We start from the raw sequence: 20,484 nt of genomic DNA, 5'->3' as shown, positions 1-20,484 counted from the left end.
TCTTATCTGGAAGCAAGCAGTTACTGGTGAGGCAAACAGCGAAGGTGGGAATCAGGCATTCGTGCGGGCAGCCAAGCTGGTCCTTGAGTTGGCAAACAAGTGAGCTCAGGCATTCTGAAAGCAGGGCAGAACCGTATCAAGAGGTAGTTTCGTGTAGTGGTTAAGTGCACAGACTTTGTGGGGGTTTGATTCCCCACTCCTCCACACGCACCTGCTGATGTGACCGTGAGTCAGTCACAAGTTCTCGCAGAGTTGTTCCTCTCAAGAGCAATTTCTGTCAGCGCTCTCTCAGCTCTACCTACCTCACAGGGTGTCTGTTGTGGGGAGGGGAAGGGAAATGAGATTGTAAGCCACTCTGAGACTCCCTTGGGTAGTGAAGGGCATGGTATAAGTCCAATTTCCTTCCCCTCCTCTTCCTCCTGAGCAACAGAGTACCGGTACTTAAGGCTGGGGGCCAGACCACTGCAGGCCACGCTGAAGGACCCAATACAAACCCTGTTGTCCCCAGATGCCATTTTCTGAGCTGGTTGCGGCAATGCTGTCTTCCAGCCATCCACAGGCTGACCCCACCGTGTTCTGGCAGAGAGCTTTTAAAACTTGACCTTTGCACGATACTACAAGCAAACTCCAGAACAAGGAGTTGGAGAAGCAAAGTTTTGAATGTCAACTCCATCTGTATGGTAATTGGCATGAAAAGCCGTGTTTCCCTATATGATTAGGACTGGTCCCAAGATCAAATAAACAGGACTTCTAATTCTCTGGACGGACACACAGAGCGCAAATAAAATGCCAGTGAAGCATGGTCAGTAGGCCCATCGGAGAAAGTGCTCGCTGACAAGGAAAGGCTTGAACGCTCACCGAACGAGAGGAATGAACTCTCATTGGTATTTCTAACTTCCCACTTGCGTATGCCTGAAAAACCATTGTGTTCTTAATCCTAATCCTCTATCAGGTTTCTCTCCCCATATGTTTCCTCTCAGATGCAACTAACTCTAAATGTCTGTAACTCAATCGCTTCCTCATTATGATTTTTTTTTTTTTTGCTATACAAACTGACCTCACGGGCGATTTATGACTGATATGCTTTATGGCGCATAATTCAAAGCTTCCAGAAATATTTTGGCACAGCAAAGCAGAGACTGAGTAATGTTATTTTGCGCTCAGACCACAAATACTTGACTACAAGAAAGTGTAATTTCCAGAGCCGGGATCAAATTGATTTCCTTGTAATGCCGCTTGATGTGTCTAGCAACTGGATGGTGCTCCCCCCGAAGCATTTGTCACTTTCGAATTCCCTGCCCAAAAGTCATTCTGTTGGAAATCTACATGGCAGTAGAAATTGCACAATTCTGTTGCTCAAGGAAAGGAAAGCAGGCAAGCAGCTCCTTGTTGGGGGAGCTGTGTGAAGAGGACATGTTTCTCTGGGCCTTAAAATCAGCTACAAGCTGTGTGTAACCCCGCCCCCCCTTTTGTGTGAAGTCAGAGATAAAACTGATGATGATGATATTGGATTTATATCCCGCCCTCCACTCTGAATCTCAGAGCGGCTCACAATCTCCTTTATCTTCCTCCCCCACGACAGACACCCTATGAGGTGGGTGGGGCTGAGAGAGCTCTCACAGCAGCTGCCCTTTCTAGGACAACTCCTGCGAGAGCTATGGCTGACCCAAGGCCATTCCAGCAGGTGCAAGTGGAGGAGTGGGGAATCAAACCTGGTTCTCCCAGATAAGAGTCCATGCACTTAACCAGTACAACAAACTTTGTTCCTCCCCAATTTATCAGAGAAGGAGCAGAAGGGACCAAAAATAATAGCTAAGTACCAAAGCCAGCCAGTATTCATGAACCTGTGACCGTAGAGAGTCATGATAAGTAGGAAGAATAGATGGAACTGAAATGGGTGAGCCAGGTTTTGATAGAATCATGGTAATGTTGCTGAGCATTTATGAAACAACAGTGGATGTTCTAGAAGAAGAAGAGATTGGATTTATACCCCACCCTTCTCTCAGAGAGGCTTACAGTTTCCTTTGCCTTCTCCTCCCCACAGCAGACACAACCCTGTGGGGTAGGTGGGGCTGAGGGAACTCTGACAGAAACTGCTCTTGAGAGAACAACTCTGACAGAGTTACGACTGACGTAATGTCACTCCAGCAGCTGTAAGTGGGGGAGTGGGGAATCAAACCCGGTTCTCCCGGATTAGAGTACACACACAACCCCTGCACCAGACTGGCTCTTCTACAGTCTTTGCACTCGTTCTTTTAATCGTCTTTACCGCAAGAGTCAGTGGGGTTGGATCTAGCGGAAGAGTCTCTCAAAGGTGTTGGTCAGATGAATCCTTCCCCAGGTGGGTGGCAGTTTTGAAACTCCCAGCTGAGAATCAGGAGAACGTTCCAGGTGGGATTTGCCATAGATTGGGAGCTGCAGCCAGGCCGGCGCGCGGGAGTAGGCCAAGTAGGCGGCCCTCTCCCCGGGTCTGCTGCCGTCCATCTCCCCGCGCCTGCTGCTGTCCGCCTCCCCGTCCTCACTGCTGTCGCAAGGCGGAGGCATGGCAGTAAGCATGCGGAGAGCTGGCTCTGAGCGCGCCCACTGCCTGTCAGACTCCGCCGAGGCTTGGGAGGCCTCTGCAAAGTCCGGAGGGGGGGGGGCGTGCAGTGAGCATGCTCAGAGCCAGCTCTGAGCACGGCCGCTGCCTTCCAGACTCTGCCGAGACTCAGGAGGACTTGGCAAAGTCTGGGTGTGTTGTGGCAGTGATGTCAGTGACATGTGGATTTATTCCTTGCCCTTCACTCAGGGTGTGTCAGTGATGGGGGGCGGAGGATCGGTTCAGCTTAGGGGCCTGGCTGCAGCAATAAAGAAGAATCTTCCCCGTCTGTCTCTTCCCTCTTCCACTGTGTCAGGGTGATGAGGCAAAGGAGGCATTTCTACCAGATCCCCTTTTGTTGCTCCAGTGTCTCACGCTGTGGCTAATTTCTGTTCTGAGACTCCCTCAAATCCTGGTGGGCAACCACGTTGGTTCAAAGCAGGGAGACAAGGAGCACCTTTAAGACCAACAGAGTTTTATTCCGAATGTAAGCTTTCGTGTGCTGTAAGCACACTTCATCAGACAATAGGATGGAATGGCAAGCGGTCTTTAATATAGAGATAATGGGCAGTGAATTAGTATGCAAACTCATGGAAATGTTTTTTAGTAGTACTGCAGTCCAAACTCTCTGCTCACGACCTGAGTTCGATCCCAGCAGAAGCTGGGCTCAGGTAGCCGGTTCCAGGTTGACTCAGCCTTCCATCCTTCTGAGGTCAGTAAAATGAGTCCCCAGCTTGCTGGGGGGAAAGTGTAGATGAGTGGGGAAGGCAATGGCAAACCACCCCGTAAAAAGTCTGCCGTGGAAACATGGTGCAACGTCACTCCAGAGTCAGAAACTACTGGTGCTCGCACAGGGGACTACCTTTACCTTTTTTAAAAGAATCACAAGTTGGGGTCTGGCAATTGCTAGTTTGGTTTGACTGGGCTAAAACAACAAAAACAAGGCAATATACGTCACGAAAGCTTACATCCTGAATAAAACTTCGTTGGTCTTAAAGGCCCTACTCGACTCTTGCTTTGTTCCCTCAAATCTTGAGAGAGGAGTTTGAAGACAAATGGCTGGCTGCTTGGGGAATGGGAAAACATAGAAAGATCTGTCCTGCCCGCCTTCTCCCATGAACGTTGGATCCAGCCCATTAACTGTTACTGGTCGGGGGCTGATCCTGAGACGTACAGCTTGCCTGGGACCAGCCCAAAGGTTTTCTGAATATATGGAAGAGGGAAGATTTGAGCTGAGGATTCCCTTGTTGGAAGCGCAGTCACTGCCTCACATGAGCTCTCCCTAGAACTAAGGCCTTACCTTCATTCACATGTTCTACAAAGGGATTTTCATATCTGTTGCAGTTACTGTAAAGTAATGTGTGTGTGTGGGGGGGGTGGTTTGCCAAAGAATAAGGAAGTAGCAGGAGAACAAGGTAAAGGTAGTCCCCAGTGCAAGCACCGGTCGTTTCCGACTCTGGGGTGACGTCGCATCACAACGTTTTCACAGCAGACTTTTTTAATGGTTTGCCATTTCCTTTCCCAGTCATCTACACTTTCCCCCCAGCAAGCTGGGTACTCATTTGACCGACCTCAGAAGGATGGAAGGCTGAGTCAACCTTGAGCCAGCTTCCTGAACCCAGCTTCCAGTTTGGTGTAGTGGTTAAGTGTGCAGACTCTGATCTGGGAGAACCGGATTTGATTCCCCACGCCTCCGCTTACACCTGCTGGAATGGCCTTGGGTCAGCCATAGCTCTCGCAGGAGTTGTCCTTGAAAGGGCAGCTTCTGGGAGAGTCCTCTCGGCCCCACCTACCGCACAGGGTGTCTGTTGAGGAGGGAGGAAGGTAAAGGAGATTGTGACCGCTCTGAGATTCAGAGTATAGGGCGGGGTATAAACCCAATATCATCTTCTTCCATCGGGATTGAACTCAGGTTGTGAGCAGAGCTTGGACTGCAGTACTGCAGCTTGCCACTCTGCATTCTAGCAAGAGAACTGGGGAAGGTTAAAACGTTCGCTTTCGAAGCTGAGATAGAGAAAAGAAAAAGAAAACACTCATCGGCTAACTGGGACTCACACTGATGTCAGTTTGGTTCTTCTTCTTTTTTTTCAGATGTAAGCATGGGCCGAGGCACCGATGTTGCAAGCATTATGAAGACAATTGCATCTCCTATTGCATTAAAGTGAGTGCCCCCTGGGTTGCTGAGATAAAACTTTCAAGCTGTAACTAGGTCAAAAAAAAAGTTTACGCAATCGACAAGCGGGTGTCGGAGACATTGTCCTGCTCTGCATTTCTGGGGCGAGTCTGGACTTGGCTGCACGCCACATTGTTTCTGGCTCCACGCCAGCCACATGATAATCCAGTCATGGAACCCCTAGTGATTTTAGAGAACGTCCCTTCCCTGCTTCGCAAATGCCATTTTCCCAACCTCTCCTTCTCAGGGCCGGGGGACACCCCTCTTTTAAACGGACACCTTTCAAATGCCTTCCCTCCATTTGGAAATAGTGAAGGATAGAGTCACTTTCTTTTGGGGCTCGTAGAACTGGATCCCCTGGCCCAATCTTTTTGAAACGCGGGGGTTGTTTTCAGCAGAGGCACCAGGTCGAGAGCCAGTTTGGTGTAGCGGTTCAGTGTGCAGACTTTCATCTGGGAGAACCGGGTTTGATTCCCCACTCCTCCACTTGCACCTGCTGGAATGGCCTTGGGTCAGCCATAGCTCTGGCAGAGGTTGTCCTTGAAAGGGCAGTTGCTGTGAGAGTCCTCTGAGCACCACCCACCTCACAGGGTGTCTGTTGTGGGGGAGGGAGCTAAAGGAGATTGTGAGCCTCTCTGAGACTCTGAGTGGAGGGTGGGATATAAATCCAATATCTTCATCTACCTCACAGGGTGTCTGTTGTGGGGGAGGGAGCTAAAGGAGATTGTGAGCCTCTCTGAGTGGAGGGTGGGATATAAATCCAATATCTTCATCTACCTCACAGAGTGTCTGTTGTGGGGGAGGAAGGGAAAGGAGATTGTGAGCCGCTCTGAGACTCTGGAGTGGAGGGCGGGATATAAATCCAATATCTTCATCTACCTCACAGGGTGTCTGTTGTGGGGGAGGAAGGGAAAGGAGATTGTGAGCTGCTCTGAGACTCTTTGGAGTGGAGGGCGGGATATAAATCCAATATCTTCATCTACCTCACAAGGTGTCTGTTGTGGAGGGGAAGGGAAAGGAGATTGTGAGCCGCTCTGAGACTCTTCGGAGTGGAGGGCGGATAAATCCAGTATCTTCATTTACCTCACAAGGTGTCTGTTGTGGGGGAGGAAGGGAAAGGAGATTGTGAGCCGCTCTGAGACTCTTCGGAGTGGAGGGCGGGATATAAATCCAATTTCTTCATCTACCTCATAGGGTGTCTGTTGTGGGGGAGGAAGGAAAAGGAGATTGTGAGCCGCTCTGAGACTCTTCATAGTGGTGGGCGGGATATAAATCCAATATCTTCATCTACCTCACAGGGTGTCTGTTGTGGGGGGGGGGGAAGGTAAAGGAGATTGTGAGCCCCTCTGAGACTCTTCGGAGTGGAGGGCGGGATATAAATCCAATATCTTCATCTACCTCACAGGGTGTCTGTTGTGGGGGGGGGGGAGGAAGGGAAAGGAGATTGTGAGCCGCTCTGAGACTCTGAGCGGAGGGTGGGATATAAATCCAATATCATCACCTTCTTCTTTTGTGGAAACCCCAGCCCTCAGTTCACAAGGCCTGAGCAAGACTGTTAATGATAGGATGTGTTGGAGGTCATGAATTCGTAGGGTTGCCCTAAGTCAGAAGGGACGGGATGACATTTACTGCATACATGTGGACGTTTCCTGAAAGAGCAAATAGTTGCTTCCAAGGGCTGTTTCAGGTTGGGAAAAACAGCTTGGCTATAGGAAGGGGGGGGGGCTTAAGCCCTCTCTCCCCGAGCACAGTGATGTCCGATCCAGATTGTCTGCACGTGTACTCTTGAAAAGCAAAACGTCCCTTTGCTTTCCAGGAGTACATGTGGAGCTCACAACCCGGCATACTTCTGTTTCTACTGCACCTGCAGCAAACCTGGAAACCTTGCAATGTGTACTTAAGGGCTTGCAAAAGTATTTAGCAGCTGAGCGTGTCTCATACTGTCTTCACCGCAAAGTACAGTTTTTCATGTTAATAACTGTTCTGATAAGTCGTCACCTTGTGATGTCGTCGCCTAATAAATATTCAAAATTACTTTAATAGGATATGTTAAAGCGCTGTTAAGTTTCATTAGTATTAACAGTCAAAATGGCCCCATCTGCAGATACTGAAGCCCACAGATTGGGGCCACGTAGACAGAAGGGAGGTTTTTCAGCAAGTTTCCCCCACCACCCCCGGTTTGTAGAAAATTCTAAAAAGTTAAACATTTGGAGGGGGTTTAAATTCCCCATGAATGGATGAGCATTGTTTGTAGAAGGGATCGACAGTGCGCCTCTGTCACCCCATCAAGAGAACTGAAAGAGGCGATGCTGCACGTGAGTATTGAAATAAATGAGTTTAGACTGGAGTAACTCCCGTGCATTGGAGGACTGCAAAACTTTTAGATTACACCATCTAGATTTGGGTCAAGAGACGGTCAATGGTATTCAACAAACTCGGTGTGACTCCAGACATGCCTGCTGTGGTATCAGGGCTTTTTTTGTAGCAGGAACTCCTTTGCATATTAGGGGCACACCCCCTGACGTAGCCAATCCTCCAAGAGCTTACAGGGCTCTTCTTACAGGGCCTACTGGAAGCTCCAGGAGGATTGGCTACATCAGGGGTGTGTGGCCTAATATGCAAAGGAGCTTCTGCTAGAATTCCACCCCTGGGCCACACACCCCTGATGCAGCCAATCCTCCGAGAACTTACAGGGCTCTTCTTACAGGGCCTACTGGAAGCTCCAGGAGGATTGGCTACATCAGGTGTGTGTGGCCTAATATGCAAAGGAGCTTCTGCTAGAATTCCACCCCTGGGCCACACACCCCTGATGCAGCCAATCCTCCGAGAACTTACAGGGCTCTTCTTACAGGGCCTACTGGAAGCTCCAGGAGGATTGGCTACATCAGGGGTGTGTGGCCTAATATGCAAAGGAGCTTCTGCTAGAATTCCACCCCTGGGCCACACACCCCTGATGCAGCCAATCCTCCGAGAACTTACAGGGCTCTTCTTACAGGGCCTACTGGAAGCTCCAGGAGGATTGGCTACATCAGGGGTGTGTGGCCTAATATGCAAAGGAGTTCCTGCTACAAAAAAAAAAAAAACCCGACCATGAAATCCAAAAGGGACCTTCACGTGCAGAAGCCAAACATTTCCGAATACGTGAGACAAATGGCATCCGCTTCACTCCAGGTTTGTGAGCCCTCAAGAGGCATCCGGCTGGCCGCTGTCCCGGACAGAACTCTAAGCTAAATGGATCTCAGTCTGATCCGGCAAGGATCAGTTGTGTATTTTTTGTGCTTAAAACCACCAAGGGGAGAAGCCCAGGAGCAGCAGATACAGTTACCGAGAGGAGCAGCGCGGCTTCGAGCACACAGGGGGCGTCTTTGCTTTGCGTCTTAATACCCGTCCCGTGAAAAAGGATCTTTAGGAAGAGCATCTTGCTTCCCATTACAGCGGACCGCTTAGGTCTCGCCGGACGGGGAAGAGTGTTCGTTTTTAAGCGCTTAAAGTGAGTGAAAAGCAGGGCCCTGAGAATCTTGACTAATTTGATTACACACGCAACAGTGTAACAGATCCCCGTTCACAGCCGTCCCGCCCTCCCCCGCCCGAACGCGAGCGCTGGGAATGTGCAGCGCTCAGCAGCTTGAAGCGGGCAGTGGCACCCATACAGCTGTGCCTCTCTGGCACACGGGGAGAGATTTCCCCCCCCCCCTCCCCCTTCCTTAGATGCTCTCAGCCTCCAAATGTATTTTAAGGGTAACGGGAGAAACTTCACAGTTGTTGCACGAAGGGAGGGCAGTCCATGCATCCATTGATATAAATTACTCTCTCCTCCGCCCCCCTAAGAATATGATCGGTGCGGGTTTTCTTTCCCTAAGGAGGGAGCTGACCGTGTGGGGAGATCTGGCTTGGATGGAGTTAGGCTGGCACAGGTGGGCGCACCTGCTTGCGCAGCCTTTTTATGGTGGGTCTCCAGCAACTTTTCAGTTTTGGACAAAGTGTAAATGGTGCAGGCCAGCTTTTTTGGTAGCCGGGGGGGGGGCGGTAGTGGTGGAGGTGTCTGCTGTTGCATTTGCCATGATGTTTCTCCCCGTTTGGATTTTCACACTTAAATCGGTTTCCACGGCGAGCGTGAAGAACAGCCTGTGAACGAGAAGGCGCAGCTTCATCGTCTGCATAGTTTGGATACAGGATCTATTTTACGCTGGGCCGTTCTCTCCTCTTTCTGACGAGTGCCATGTGTTAGCTCTCCAGAGGACGTGGCGGCCAGCTGGTGAGCAATATGACCCCATTCTGGAAGAGCGGAGTGAAGCACATACTCAGTCCCTCATTGAAAGATAAGCACCGATTTCACTACCGTATTGAACAGTCCTCCAAAAAAGAAGACGGTATTGGACTTATATCCTGCCCTCCACTCCGAATCTCAGACCGATTTTGCATGAGGCTTGTTCCGGGTGGAGAGCCCTTTTGCTCCCGGCGCTTCTTTCTGTTTTTCGCACAAGTTGCCCCGGAGCTGCAAGTTGGTGCGGCGCTCTTCCACAGCAAGCAGGATCCTCTTCCGAGCGGTTTCTGCTTGCCGCGGGAGAATGGTGTGCCAACTCGCAGCTCCGGGGCAACTTGTGCGGAAATGGAGAGAAGCGCCGGGAGCAAAAGGGCTCCCACCCGGAACGAGCCCTAGTGCGAAATTGGTTTCAGAGTCTCAGAGCAGCTCACAATCTCCTTTACCTTCTTCCCCCACAACAGACACCCTGTGAGGTAGGTGGGGCTGCAAGCTCTGACAGAAATTGCCCTCTCAGGGACAGCCCTGGGAGAGCTATATGGCCAACCCAAGGCCATTCCAACAGGTGCAAGTGGAGGAGTGGGGAATCAAATCCGGTTCTCCCAGATAAGAGTCTGCACACTTAACCACTATACCAAACTGGCGCAGGTTCAAATCTCCACTCTGCCGTGGAATTTTGCTAGGTGGGCAAACTGGCGGGCAAATTTGGGTGAAAATCATGATTTCCATTAGTGTTGTACAGAGGCTGAAGTTGCATAGAGGTTGAAATGTCCTACACGGCAGCGTTGTGTACAGAGCTTTTTTTTGTAGCAGGAACTCCTTTGCATATTGGGACATGCACACCAATGTAGCCAATCCTTCTGGAGTTTACAGTAGGCAGCCCTGTAAGCTCTTGGAGGATTGGCTACATAAGGGGGTGTGGCCTAATATGCAAAGGAGTTCCTGCTACAAAAAAAAGCCCTGGTTGTGTAGACATTGAAAGCCTGTGTGGTTTAATGGTTAAGAGCAGTGGACTCTAATCCGGAGAACAAGATTTGGTTCCCCACTTCTCTGCATGCAGCCAGCTGGGTGACTTTGGGCCAGTCACAGCTCTCTCAAGACCTCTGTGAGCCCCATCTACTTCCCAGGGTGTCTGTTGTGGAGAGAGGAAGGGAAGGAGACTATAAGCTGCTTTGAGACTCCTTCGGATAGAAAAAAAGCAGGGTATAGAAACCAACTCTTCTGTCAAAATAGGATCAGGGAGATGCAGGTTCAAATCTCCACTCTGCCATGGAAGCTTGTTAGGTGATCTTGGGCCAGTCACAGTATCTCAGCCTAAGCTACCTGGCCCAGGTTATCGAGAGGGTAAAATAGGAGTATGGATAAATACATTTCTGTACAGTGAGTAAATATGTACATAGCTAGGGCATGCAATCTCTTTCAAGCATGTACTGGAACTTGCAGCTGATACAACTTTGGCACGGAAGGAGACTAAAACTGATCTCCTTTTCTCGACGTTCAGGACAGGGCAGCATTATTTTGTGTGCGTATGCAATGCAAATAACTCACACACTGCAATTTCTCCCTTTGCCAAGAAAGGTTAAAAGTCCAGTAGCATCTCAGACTAGCAAAATTTAAGGCGGGGGACGAGTTTTTGTGAGTCACTGCTCACTTCTTCACATACACAACACCTTTCTTCAGGTTGATCCGCTATCTCGAGAAGTGTGCAGTGACTCACGAAAGATCATACCCTGCCCCAAATTCTGCTGAACTTTAAGCTGCTACTGGACCGATGCTCTTTTCTGCCATTGCATACAGATAATAGTGGTGAAGTGCATGGACTCTTATCTGGGAGAACCAGGTTTGATTCCCCACTCCTCCACTTGCACCTGCTGGAATGGCCTTGGGTCAGCCATAGCTCTCTTATCTGGGAGAACCGGGTTTGATTCCCCACTCCTCCACTTGCACCTGCTGGAATGGCCTTGGGTCAGCCATAGCTCTCTTATCTGGGAGAACCGGGCTTGATTCCCCACTCCTCCACTTGCACCTGCTAGCATGGCCTTGGGTCAGCCATAGCTCTGGCAGAGGTTGTCCTTGAAAGGGAGCTGCTGTGAGAGCCCTCTCCAGCCCCACCCACCTCACAGGGTGTCTGTTGTGGGGGGTGGGGAGAGGTAAAGGAGATTGTGACCGCTCTGAGATTCAGAGTAAAGGGCGGGATATAAATTCAATATATACAAAAATGGAAATTCATCCACCTTGTGATATGAAGAGAGATGGACTCACATTCTAGCTGTATCTGACGAAAGTTCATCCCCCACCACAGACTTTGTTAGTCTTTAAACTGCTGCTGGATTCTTGCTCTTTTCTGCCGCTAAAGGTCAAGGGAGTCCCCTGTGCAAGCACCAGTCGTTTCCGACTCTGGGGTAACGTCACATCACGACGTTTTCACGGCAGACTTTTTACGGGGTGGTTTGCCATTGCCTTCCCCCGGTCATCTACACTTTTCCCCTAGTAAGCTGAGTACTCATTCGACCGACCTCAGAACAATGGAAGGCTGAGTCGACTTTGAGCCGGCTTCCTGAACCCGGCTTCCGCCAGGATCAAACTCAGGTAATGAGCAGAGCTCGGACTGCAGTACTGCAGCTTTACCACTCTGCGCCATGGGGCTGCTTCTGCTGCTGCAGACAGACTAACATGACTACTCATCTTGATCTGTTTTCAAGAATGTTTGAGACTGTTAATGCTTAAGGCAGGGGTGGCCAACGGTAGCTCTCCAGATGTTTTTTGCCTACAAATCCCATCAGCCCCAGCCATTGGCCATGCTGGCTGGGGCTGATGGGAGTTGTAGGCAAAAAACATCTGGAGAGCTACCGTTGGCCACCCCGGCTTAAGGTATAAATTCACTTCTTTATCAACCAGTTGTTTTTACTTTATGTTAGGTACTGATACTGAAGTTGATCGAGACGATGCATGTAGGTAGATTGTTAGGATTGATAGCATTTTGTGGCCCTATTCTGAAGCTTAACAATTATGCATTGTCTGCAATGTAGAGTACAGACTAGTGCACCTGCTAGTCTGTACATGATGTGTTGTTACATCACCATTTTACAGAGCGTGTGAGTTTCAAGGCACCAGTTACTTACAACTAGGCCTCTCCTTTATATGCCATCCCTAATTTCCCACCCCCAGGCCACTGAAGAGCAGGAGAGAAAATGGTGACGCTCGAGGAATTTCCCCTTGTCTCTATGACAAAGATTATAGAGACCAGGAGAGGCAGCCTAGAGCAGCGGTCCCCAACCTTTTTGGCACCAGGAACCGGTTTTGTGGAAGACAATTTTTCCACGGACCGGGGGGTGGGGGGATGGTTTTGGGATGATACAATTGTGCACTTTATTTTGGTGTGGTGGTGAAGTGTGCGGACTCTTATCTGGGAGAACCGGGTTTGATTTTCTACTCCTCCATGTGCAGCTACTGGAATGGCCTTGGGTTAGCCATAGCTCTGGCAGGAGTTGTCTTTGAAAGGGCAGCTTCTGTCAGAGCTCTCTCAGCCCCACCCACCTCACGGGTGTCTGTTGTGGGGAAGGAAGATAAAGGAGATTGTGAGCCGCTCTGAGATTTTGAGTGGAGGGCAGGATATAAATCCAGTGTCGTTGTCTTATTATTATTACTGCATTGTAATCTATGATGAAATAATTATACAACTCACGGCCCGGTTGCTAACAGGCCGCGGAGCGGTCCCGGTCTATGGATCGGGGATTGGGGACCCCTGGCCTAGAGTGCCACAGAGAAGTGACATCTCATCCTCTCCAAACTCTTCCCTTCACAGGGACCACCTCCCAAGTCCCCTTAGCATTTTCCAAGGCAGTGTTGGAAACCCTGCTTGCCACCCAACTTCATGCCAGTCCCAAATTCAAATGCTACTGGTGGTCAAGAATTAGCAGGATCAACAGGGGAGAGAAAGAAACTGACTAGTTTTATGGGATTCTTATTGTTGCCTTTTCAGCGTCCCCCGCTATTGTTAGTCTTTCAGGCAACATCTTAACATTACAGGCAGATTTGAGTTGCGAATCCTGAAATAATGAGGCTTTGGTACATAGATACAGAGCAGATAGAAAAGAATGGCTGAGAGGACTCCGTGCAAATAGAATCGACTTCTTAAGCATGTCCTCGGATCACTCGCTCTTTAAGTCTTCCAAGAGTAAATGAAAGTGCAATGAGAACGATGGCTTCTCTATTTTTCGTTTGGATACTAAGAGCTACTTGGAGGGGAGAGAGAATGTACAGAAAGGCTCTTGACCGTTAGAGCTAGTTGTAATGCATGGCTTGATTCAGCGACGGCACTGACTTCCCACGCCGGAGTACGCTTGAGCCCTGCACAAGACCGAAATCCTTTTCGCTCAAAACAATCTTCCTTGGTTTGAATTTCACTGCACATGCACATTTCGAGCACCGCCAGCCAGCGCTTCTTTCAGTGCGCAAAGGTCCCTTTTAATCACACCCAAAATTCTTATACGCTGAGCCAGTAAAATGATATACGCACGGCAAACAGCCCTATAAATACATCTTGGAGGGTTGGTGGGTTTTTTTTTAAACTGTATATTTAAAATAGCAAGGAACCTCCTCCCTTCACGAGTGCTAACAGACCATTCATGCCGTGCCCTGTTTCTCAGAAGCGAGCGCCAAGACATTCAGCCAGTAAATGTGGCAAAGACGCTCTCAGTCATGCATGGGTGAACTACCTGTGCGCGGGAACGGTGGTTTGTGGTACGAGCTGAGAGTTTTCTGTGGCTCAGTGGTAGAGTATCTGCTTGGGAAGCAGAAGGTCCCAGGTTCAATCCCCGGCATCTCCAACTAAAAAGGGTCCAGGCAAATAGGCGTGAAAAACCTCAGCTTGAGACCCTGGAGAGCCGCTGCCAGTCTGAGAAGACAAGACTGACTTTGATGGACCAAAGGTCTGATTCAGTATAAGGCAGCTTCATATGTTCATATATATATGTTCAGACACAGAAACAAAAGTCAGTATCTTGTTAGGACCAACCAGAGTATCACAAAATAGTGTGCAAACCTCCAGGTTCTCCAGAATTTTTTCATTGGACCGGACGGATGAGAGGAGCAGTGTTCTCTCTAAGAGAGGGCCAGCTTGGTGTAGTGGTTAAGTGCACAGACTCTTATCTGGGAGAACCAGGTTTGATTCCCCACTTCACCACGTGCAGCTGCTGGAATGGCCTTGGGTCAGCCAGAGCTCTCGCGGGAGTTGTCCTTGAAAGGGCAGCTGCTGTGAGAGCCCTCTCAGCCCCACCCACCTCACAGGGTGTCTGTTGTGGGGGAGGAAGATAAAGGAGATTGTGAGCCATTCTGAGTCTCTGATTCGGAGAGAAAGGCGGGGTATAAATCTGCAGTCGTCTTCTCCTTATAAGCCGAGTTAGTGTGAGCCGGCTCACAGATTTTCAGCCTCCAGCTCACACATTTTTGTCTTAGCTCAGGAACGATGACTCAAAAGCACAGTCATTTCTGCAGCGGCTCACCACTTTAATGCCAGAAGCTCACAAAGTAGAATTTTTTGCTCACAAGATTCTGCAGCTTAGAGGGAACATTGGAGAGGAGTGAAGGCCTCTGGCTCAGATCTTATGCAGGTTCTGTTGGAGCAAGATACAGCCTGTCTGGAGCAGCAGAAAAGAGCAAGAGTCCAGGAGCACCTGAAAGACTAGCAAAATTTGTGGCAGGGGAGGAGCTTTCAGGAGTCACTGCTCACTTCTCTGGATATCTGCAGTATGATCAAGGGTAGAATTCTAGCCGGAGCTCCTTTGCATATTAGGCCACACACCCCTGATGTAGCCAGTCCTCCAAGAGCTTACAAGGCTTTTTTCTGTAAGCTCTTGGAGGATTGGCTACATCAGGGGTGTGTGGCCTAATATGCAAAGGAGCCCCTGCTAGAATTCCAAGCTCTTGGAGGATTGGCTACATCAGGGGTGTGTGGCCTAATATGCAAAGGAGCCCCTGCTAGAATTCCAAGCTCTTGGAGGATTGGCTACATCAGGGGTGTGTGGCCTAATATGTAAGGGAGCTCCGGCTAGAATTCCACCCGAGTATGATGCTCTTCTGTCCCCGGAGGGCACTACAGTGGGTATAACTGATTCGAAAAAAGAAAATGGGGAGAGAGGGTGATAAAAACAGTAGCAAGATTCTGTGACTTTCGCTGCAAACGCATTTGATGGTGTTCAGAGGTAGCAAACAGATGTCAGCTGATCGCTTGGTTTCTTCAGTTCATTCTGAGCAGCTGCAAATACCACCAAAAACTGTTTGCATCGGGTTTTCCCAAAACTGCATACGCTGTTTTTGGATTTTTTTTCTTCTCCAGTTCAGCACCGCTACCAATAATTTCTGGCCGCTGGAAGAGGCCCTGTCTGCAAGACAAGAAACCACATCCGATTTTGCTCTTCTGAGTTCATTATCGCTTTTTGGAACCGGTGCATCGGTACTGGTGCCAGTAGCTGAGCTGTGGCTAAACAGGAATGGGCCCCAAGATTGCTTGTTTTCCTCACCTCTTGAGTCTGTCCCACTCGAATCTCACCACCTACCCATCTGACCTGCTTCTCTTTAACCTTCATATCAGCCCTGAAGTTAGCCGCAGTTAGAGGCAATCAGGGTTCCTGCCTCACCCCAGGTTACCCCTGGGATCTCAAACGATGAGCGGAAAGAATCCGTCCTGAGCCGTCTCCAGCTCTGGTTTGAAACAGTTACAGTTCCTTGATCCTGTCTTTATATTAATTAAGCGGACCCCAAAATGCTTCCTGTTGTTTGGATAACGTCTTCCTGGTTCACAACATGCGCGGTTTGAGTTTTTCAAGAGTGTGACTGCTTTTGTCGAGCTTTTCCTAGGGATGTGTCTGGACAGAATCAGCAGGAGCTGTCTATGACGGGAAGGGCCTGCTGCATGGTTTTGCCATTTTCTATATGAAAGGGCTTGTATTTTCACTCCGCATAGGGGGGCTGCCAGTGGCTTTCCCCTGTTTGTCGTTTGCTCCCTTCCCGCCATACATCTTGACTTCCCATCACGATACCAGCTCCTTCAGCATTGCATTCAGCTGCTTTTTGCTAGTCTGTCTGGTGTAGAGCCAGTTTGGTGTAGTGGTTAAGTGTGCATACTCTCATCTGGGAGAACTGGGTTTGATTCCCCGCTTCTCCACTTGCACCTGCTGGAATGGCCTTGGGTCAGCCATAGCTCTGGCATAGGGTTGCCAAGTCCAATTCAAGAAATATCTGGGGACTTTTGGGGGTGAAGCCAGGATACATTAGGGGGGAAGCCAAGATCAAGGCTGTGACAAGCATGATTGAACTCCAAAGGGAGTTCTGGCCATCACATTTAAAGGGACAGCACACCATTTCAATTCCTTCCTTCCACAGGAAATAATGATAGGGGCACCTTCTTTTGGGGCTCATAGAATTGGACCCCCTGGTCCAATCTTTTCGAAACTTGGTGTGTATTTTGAGGAGAGACCCTAGATGCTATAATGAAAATTTGGTGCATTTACCCCAAAAGACAGCGCCCCCAAAGCCCCAGATACCCGTGGATCAATTCTCCATGATTTTCTATGGGAATAAATCTCAATAGGGAATAACAAGAGTTCCCAGTAGACATTTCCCTCCCCCCCCCCGCTTTCTGATGACCCTGAAGCGGGGGGAGGGCCTTCAAACCGGGGGATCCCCTGCCCCCACCTGGGGATTGGCAACCCTACTCTGGCAGAGGTTGTCCTTGAAAGGGCAGCTGCTGTGAGAGTCCTCTCAGCCCCACCCACCTCACAGGGTGTCTGTTTGGGGGAGGAAGATAAAGGGGATTGTGAGCCGCTCTGAGACTCTACGTGGAGGATGGGATATAAATCCAATATCTTCATCATCATCATCATCATCATCATCATCATCATCATCATCATCATCATCATCATCATCATCATCATCTCTGTACTGCCGTCAGTGGCTGAACCAGCTCACTTTCTAGCTTGTAACTCTTTTTCATTCACCCTTTCTCCAAGGACCTCCCGTTGTTCTCCCGTCTGCATTTCACCTGCACAATAATCCTGCAAAATAGGGAAGGCTGAGAGAATGGCCACCCTAAGCTCACCTGATGAACCATGGCTCAAAGGGGACTTGAACCCAGGCCTTCCCTACTCACCATCTGTCAGTCTAAACCAGGGGTGTCAGACTCAGTTGTTATGAGGGCTGAATCTGACATAAATAAGACCTTGTTGGGCCGGGCCATGTCTGGTTGGGCAGGGCCGTGTCGGGCCAGGCCATGTGTATGCCTGTTTAAGTTTACGTAGCAGAGATATAAACTTTATAAAGGACATAGATAAAGACAATTAAATATTTTTTAAAAAACAAAACATGCTTAAAACAGCACTTGTTGGTATTAAAGGTGCTTTGTTTGTTTCTCTTTCATGGGATCCTGGGAACTGGGCAAAGGAAGCTCTGGCTCTTTCCTTCCTTCCTTCCCCAGGGGACCAGGAGGGGGAAGGAAGAGAGGCTTGGCTCAGTAGCTCTGCTGTGCGATTGAGAGAGCCTGGAAAAACAAGGTCTGCCTTCTACCGTTCCTCCCCAAGGGAGGAACCTCAGCCAATGGAAAAAATAAGAGGTTTTGCTCTGTAGCTCCTGTGCGATTGAGCAAGCCTTGCAAAGCAAGCTGTGATGCAGAAGGAAGCAAGAGGGAGGAAGAAGGAAGCAGATGACAGCTTGTGACTCTGGGGCCTGATGGTAACCCTTCAGGGGCCTGATTTGGCCCCCAGGCTGCATGTTTGACACCCCAGGTCTAAACGAGGGGTCCCCAACCTTTTTGAGCCTAGAGGCACCTTTGGAATTCTGACATGGACACAGTGGGCTCAGCAATAAAATGGCTGCCCGAAAACAGCTGCTGCAGGAAGCAGAGCGGGACAAAGGGATTGCCCCAGCTTAACGTCAGTAACACGGTGCGGATCCTTGTGCCATAGCATCAGCCGCTGCCAAAGTAACATTTTAAAAAAATCTGCACAGCCAATCAAATCTCTAATTGGAAGCCTTGCTGCCAAAAGCCCTACCTGGTTCCACCCACTTTCTAAAAACACTTGGTGGGTGACAGAAAAGATGGTGGGCTTCACAGAGAGCCAGTTTGGTGTGGTGGTTAAGTGTGCGGACTCTTATCTGGGAAAACTGGGTTTGTTTTCCCCACTCCTCCACTTGCAGCTGCTGAAATGGCCTTGGGTCAGCCATAGCTCTCGCAGAGTTTTCTCCGGTGGTCCTGGTAGTGGGTCAGTCCTTACTACCGAATATAGCTCCTCCTCTTCCAGGATAGGGCCGGCTCAAACTTGATCCTGGAGGGCAGGGGCTTATCCCCTGGTTTCCCAGTGCTACCGGCCCTGCCTTTGAAGCAGGATGAGCTCTGTTGAGTTCGAAGATCCTGATAAGAAGAAAGAAACTGAGGCGACCAGGGAAACAGGCACCCACGCCTCTCTGGTATCCCATTCTTCGCTGCAGCAGCCGGCTGCATGGCTCCTTTGACACTGAAACCACGGGATGGTCCTTCAGTGGTCTTGGAGCTTCACTTTTGCTACCAGCATCCCTCCTGGCTGGTTCCTTCATGATCCCACACTTGTGGAGACTCAGAAGTGAGCGGCAGAATCAGCAGCAGTCTGTGGAATTGCGTCGCCCAGGCACAGATGATGTTCCAAAGGACAGTGTTCTCCATGGGCACAGATGGCATGCCAAAGGACAGAACAGGTCCTTCAGAGGGTCCCTGAGAGACTTTGGGGGAATCCTGTAGTGACTCAGTCACGTTTTCCCTTCTCTAGAGCAGACCTGACCAATGTGAACAGCACCAGATACTGGGATGCCGTCCCAGCAACGGGAGTGGAAACAGTCTCTTTCAATGGTGCTAACAATTTTTTTGCGATTTTTTTTTTGACAGGCCAGGTTACAACAAACCCTTTAAAGGGAAGTGGCAGCACAAATCCAGAGAGAATAGGTCATTATTTTTTTTCTCCGGCAAACAGGTCAAGCTTCTAAGGGAACTAAGAATCAAAATCAGTGTGACTAGGCCATGAACCTGCATGGCATCAGAACTGGCGAGTCATTTACAGAAGTTTGCATTCCGGTGGCTCAGGTCTGTCACCAGCTTAAGAACCTGATGGCATGGATTGATAAGCTGCAGCCCTGCAGTCTAGGCTCTGCTCATGACCTGAGCTCTATCCCGGCAGAAGCTGGGTTCAGGTGGCTGGCTCAGGGTTTATTCAGCCTTCTGTCTTTTCGAGGTTGGTACAATGAGTACCCAGCTTGCTGGGGATAAAGTGTACTTGCCATCATTTTCCTGGAAGTTCCCAAGAACTGATTTCCCAAACAAATACAATCCACTCCAGCTGGCCTTTCTATATCAGCTGGAGATAGGAGCTGTAGAACCTGTGTCTTTTCAGTAACACAGTGTTCTTCATAGTCCACAAAAGGACAGGAATGGTAGGGTCATCCTGGATTTAACATGGATTGTCGTGCAGGCACCAGGAAATTCAGAATGGAGACCCTGAAGGCTGCTTTCCAGCAAGGGGCCTTCATGGCCTTCATGGATCTATCTGAGGCATATTTCAGCATTCCTATAGCTCCAGGCCATTGCAATTTTTTTCGATCTGCATATAATGGACTTCATTTTCAATATTGGACTTTACCTTTGAGTCTGAAGTCCTCCCCTTGGGGTTTTCTTCACTAAGTTTCTAGTTTTCCCCTCATAGCTTTCTGTGGCTGCAGGGAATTGAACTATTTCCCCTTTCCAGTCGACATCCTAGTTGAGGTGGTCTCCGGGGATCAGATTCTCAAGTCCTTACAGATGACTTATGGAGGTCCTGAGAGACCATAGCTTTGCCATCAACATGTAGAGGTCCACTCTGTTTCCAACCCAGGTGATTGTTCACCTAGGGGTTCTGATTGGCATTGTTTGGGATTGAGTGCTCTTCTCACAATAGATACCAAAAATTCACAGGTTGCCACAGGTAATGGGGATGAATTCCATAGAGCTGATGCTTCTGGCCCATCTCCTAGGCTCGCAGGGTGGAGTTTTGGCTCACAGGACTCTGCAGCTTAGAGAGTATTGGTTGTGTGACATCCAGCACCGGTGGTTATTCCTAAAGTTAATTCCCTTTCTGCAGATCAGAGCACGCAATTTTACCTTCATTCTGTTATAACCCATTACTTGATAGAACGAAAGAGTGGCGCTGTTTGAATGTTCTTGGGTCCTATGTCCTGCTCAGACAGGACTAATCTACTCTGTTCCACTGAGGCCTTGCTCCTCACCTTTAGGAGAACATCTTTAGGGAAGCAGTTCACAGCTTCAGCCTTAATTGGTGGTTGAGGGGCTGTATCAGGGAGGCCTATGAAGCTGAAAATTTAGATCCTTCCCAAAGTTTTACAGTTCACCCTTTGAAGGGAGTGTAGTTCCTTCACTGGAAGTTATTTGTAAGGCAGCCACATGGAAGTTTAATT

At 49.3% G+C, this 20,484-nt stretch overlaps 1 protein-coding gene across 2 annotated transcripts in view; it reads left to right on the top strand.

Moving 5' to 3' along the window:
- The window catches only part of TMEM135 (transmembrane protein 135), a 289,517-nt gene that overhangs the window by 242,854 nt on the left and 26,179 nt on the right, over positions 1–20,484 (top strand). For both annotated transcript variants that reach the window (XM_060234967.1, XM_060234968.1), the window contains one exon: positions 4,670–4,739. In XM_060234967.1, coding sequence (XP_060090950.1) covers positions 4,670–4,739 — 70 coding nt within the window. The remainder of the gene's footprint in view (positions 1–4,669; positions 4,740–20,484) is intronic.

Source organism: Heteronotia binoei, chromosome 3 (genome assembly GCF_032191835.1).
Source record: "Heteronotia binoei isolate CCM8104 ecotype False Entrance Well chromosome 3, APGP_CSIRO_Hbin_v1, whole genome shotgun sequence".
Classification (NCBI taxonomy): Eukaryota; Metazoa; Chordata; class Lepidosauria; order Squamata; family Gekkonidae; genus Heteronotia; species Heteronotia binoei.
This window is presented reverse-complemented; position numbering and strand designations above follow the sequence as displayed.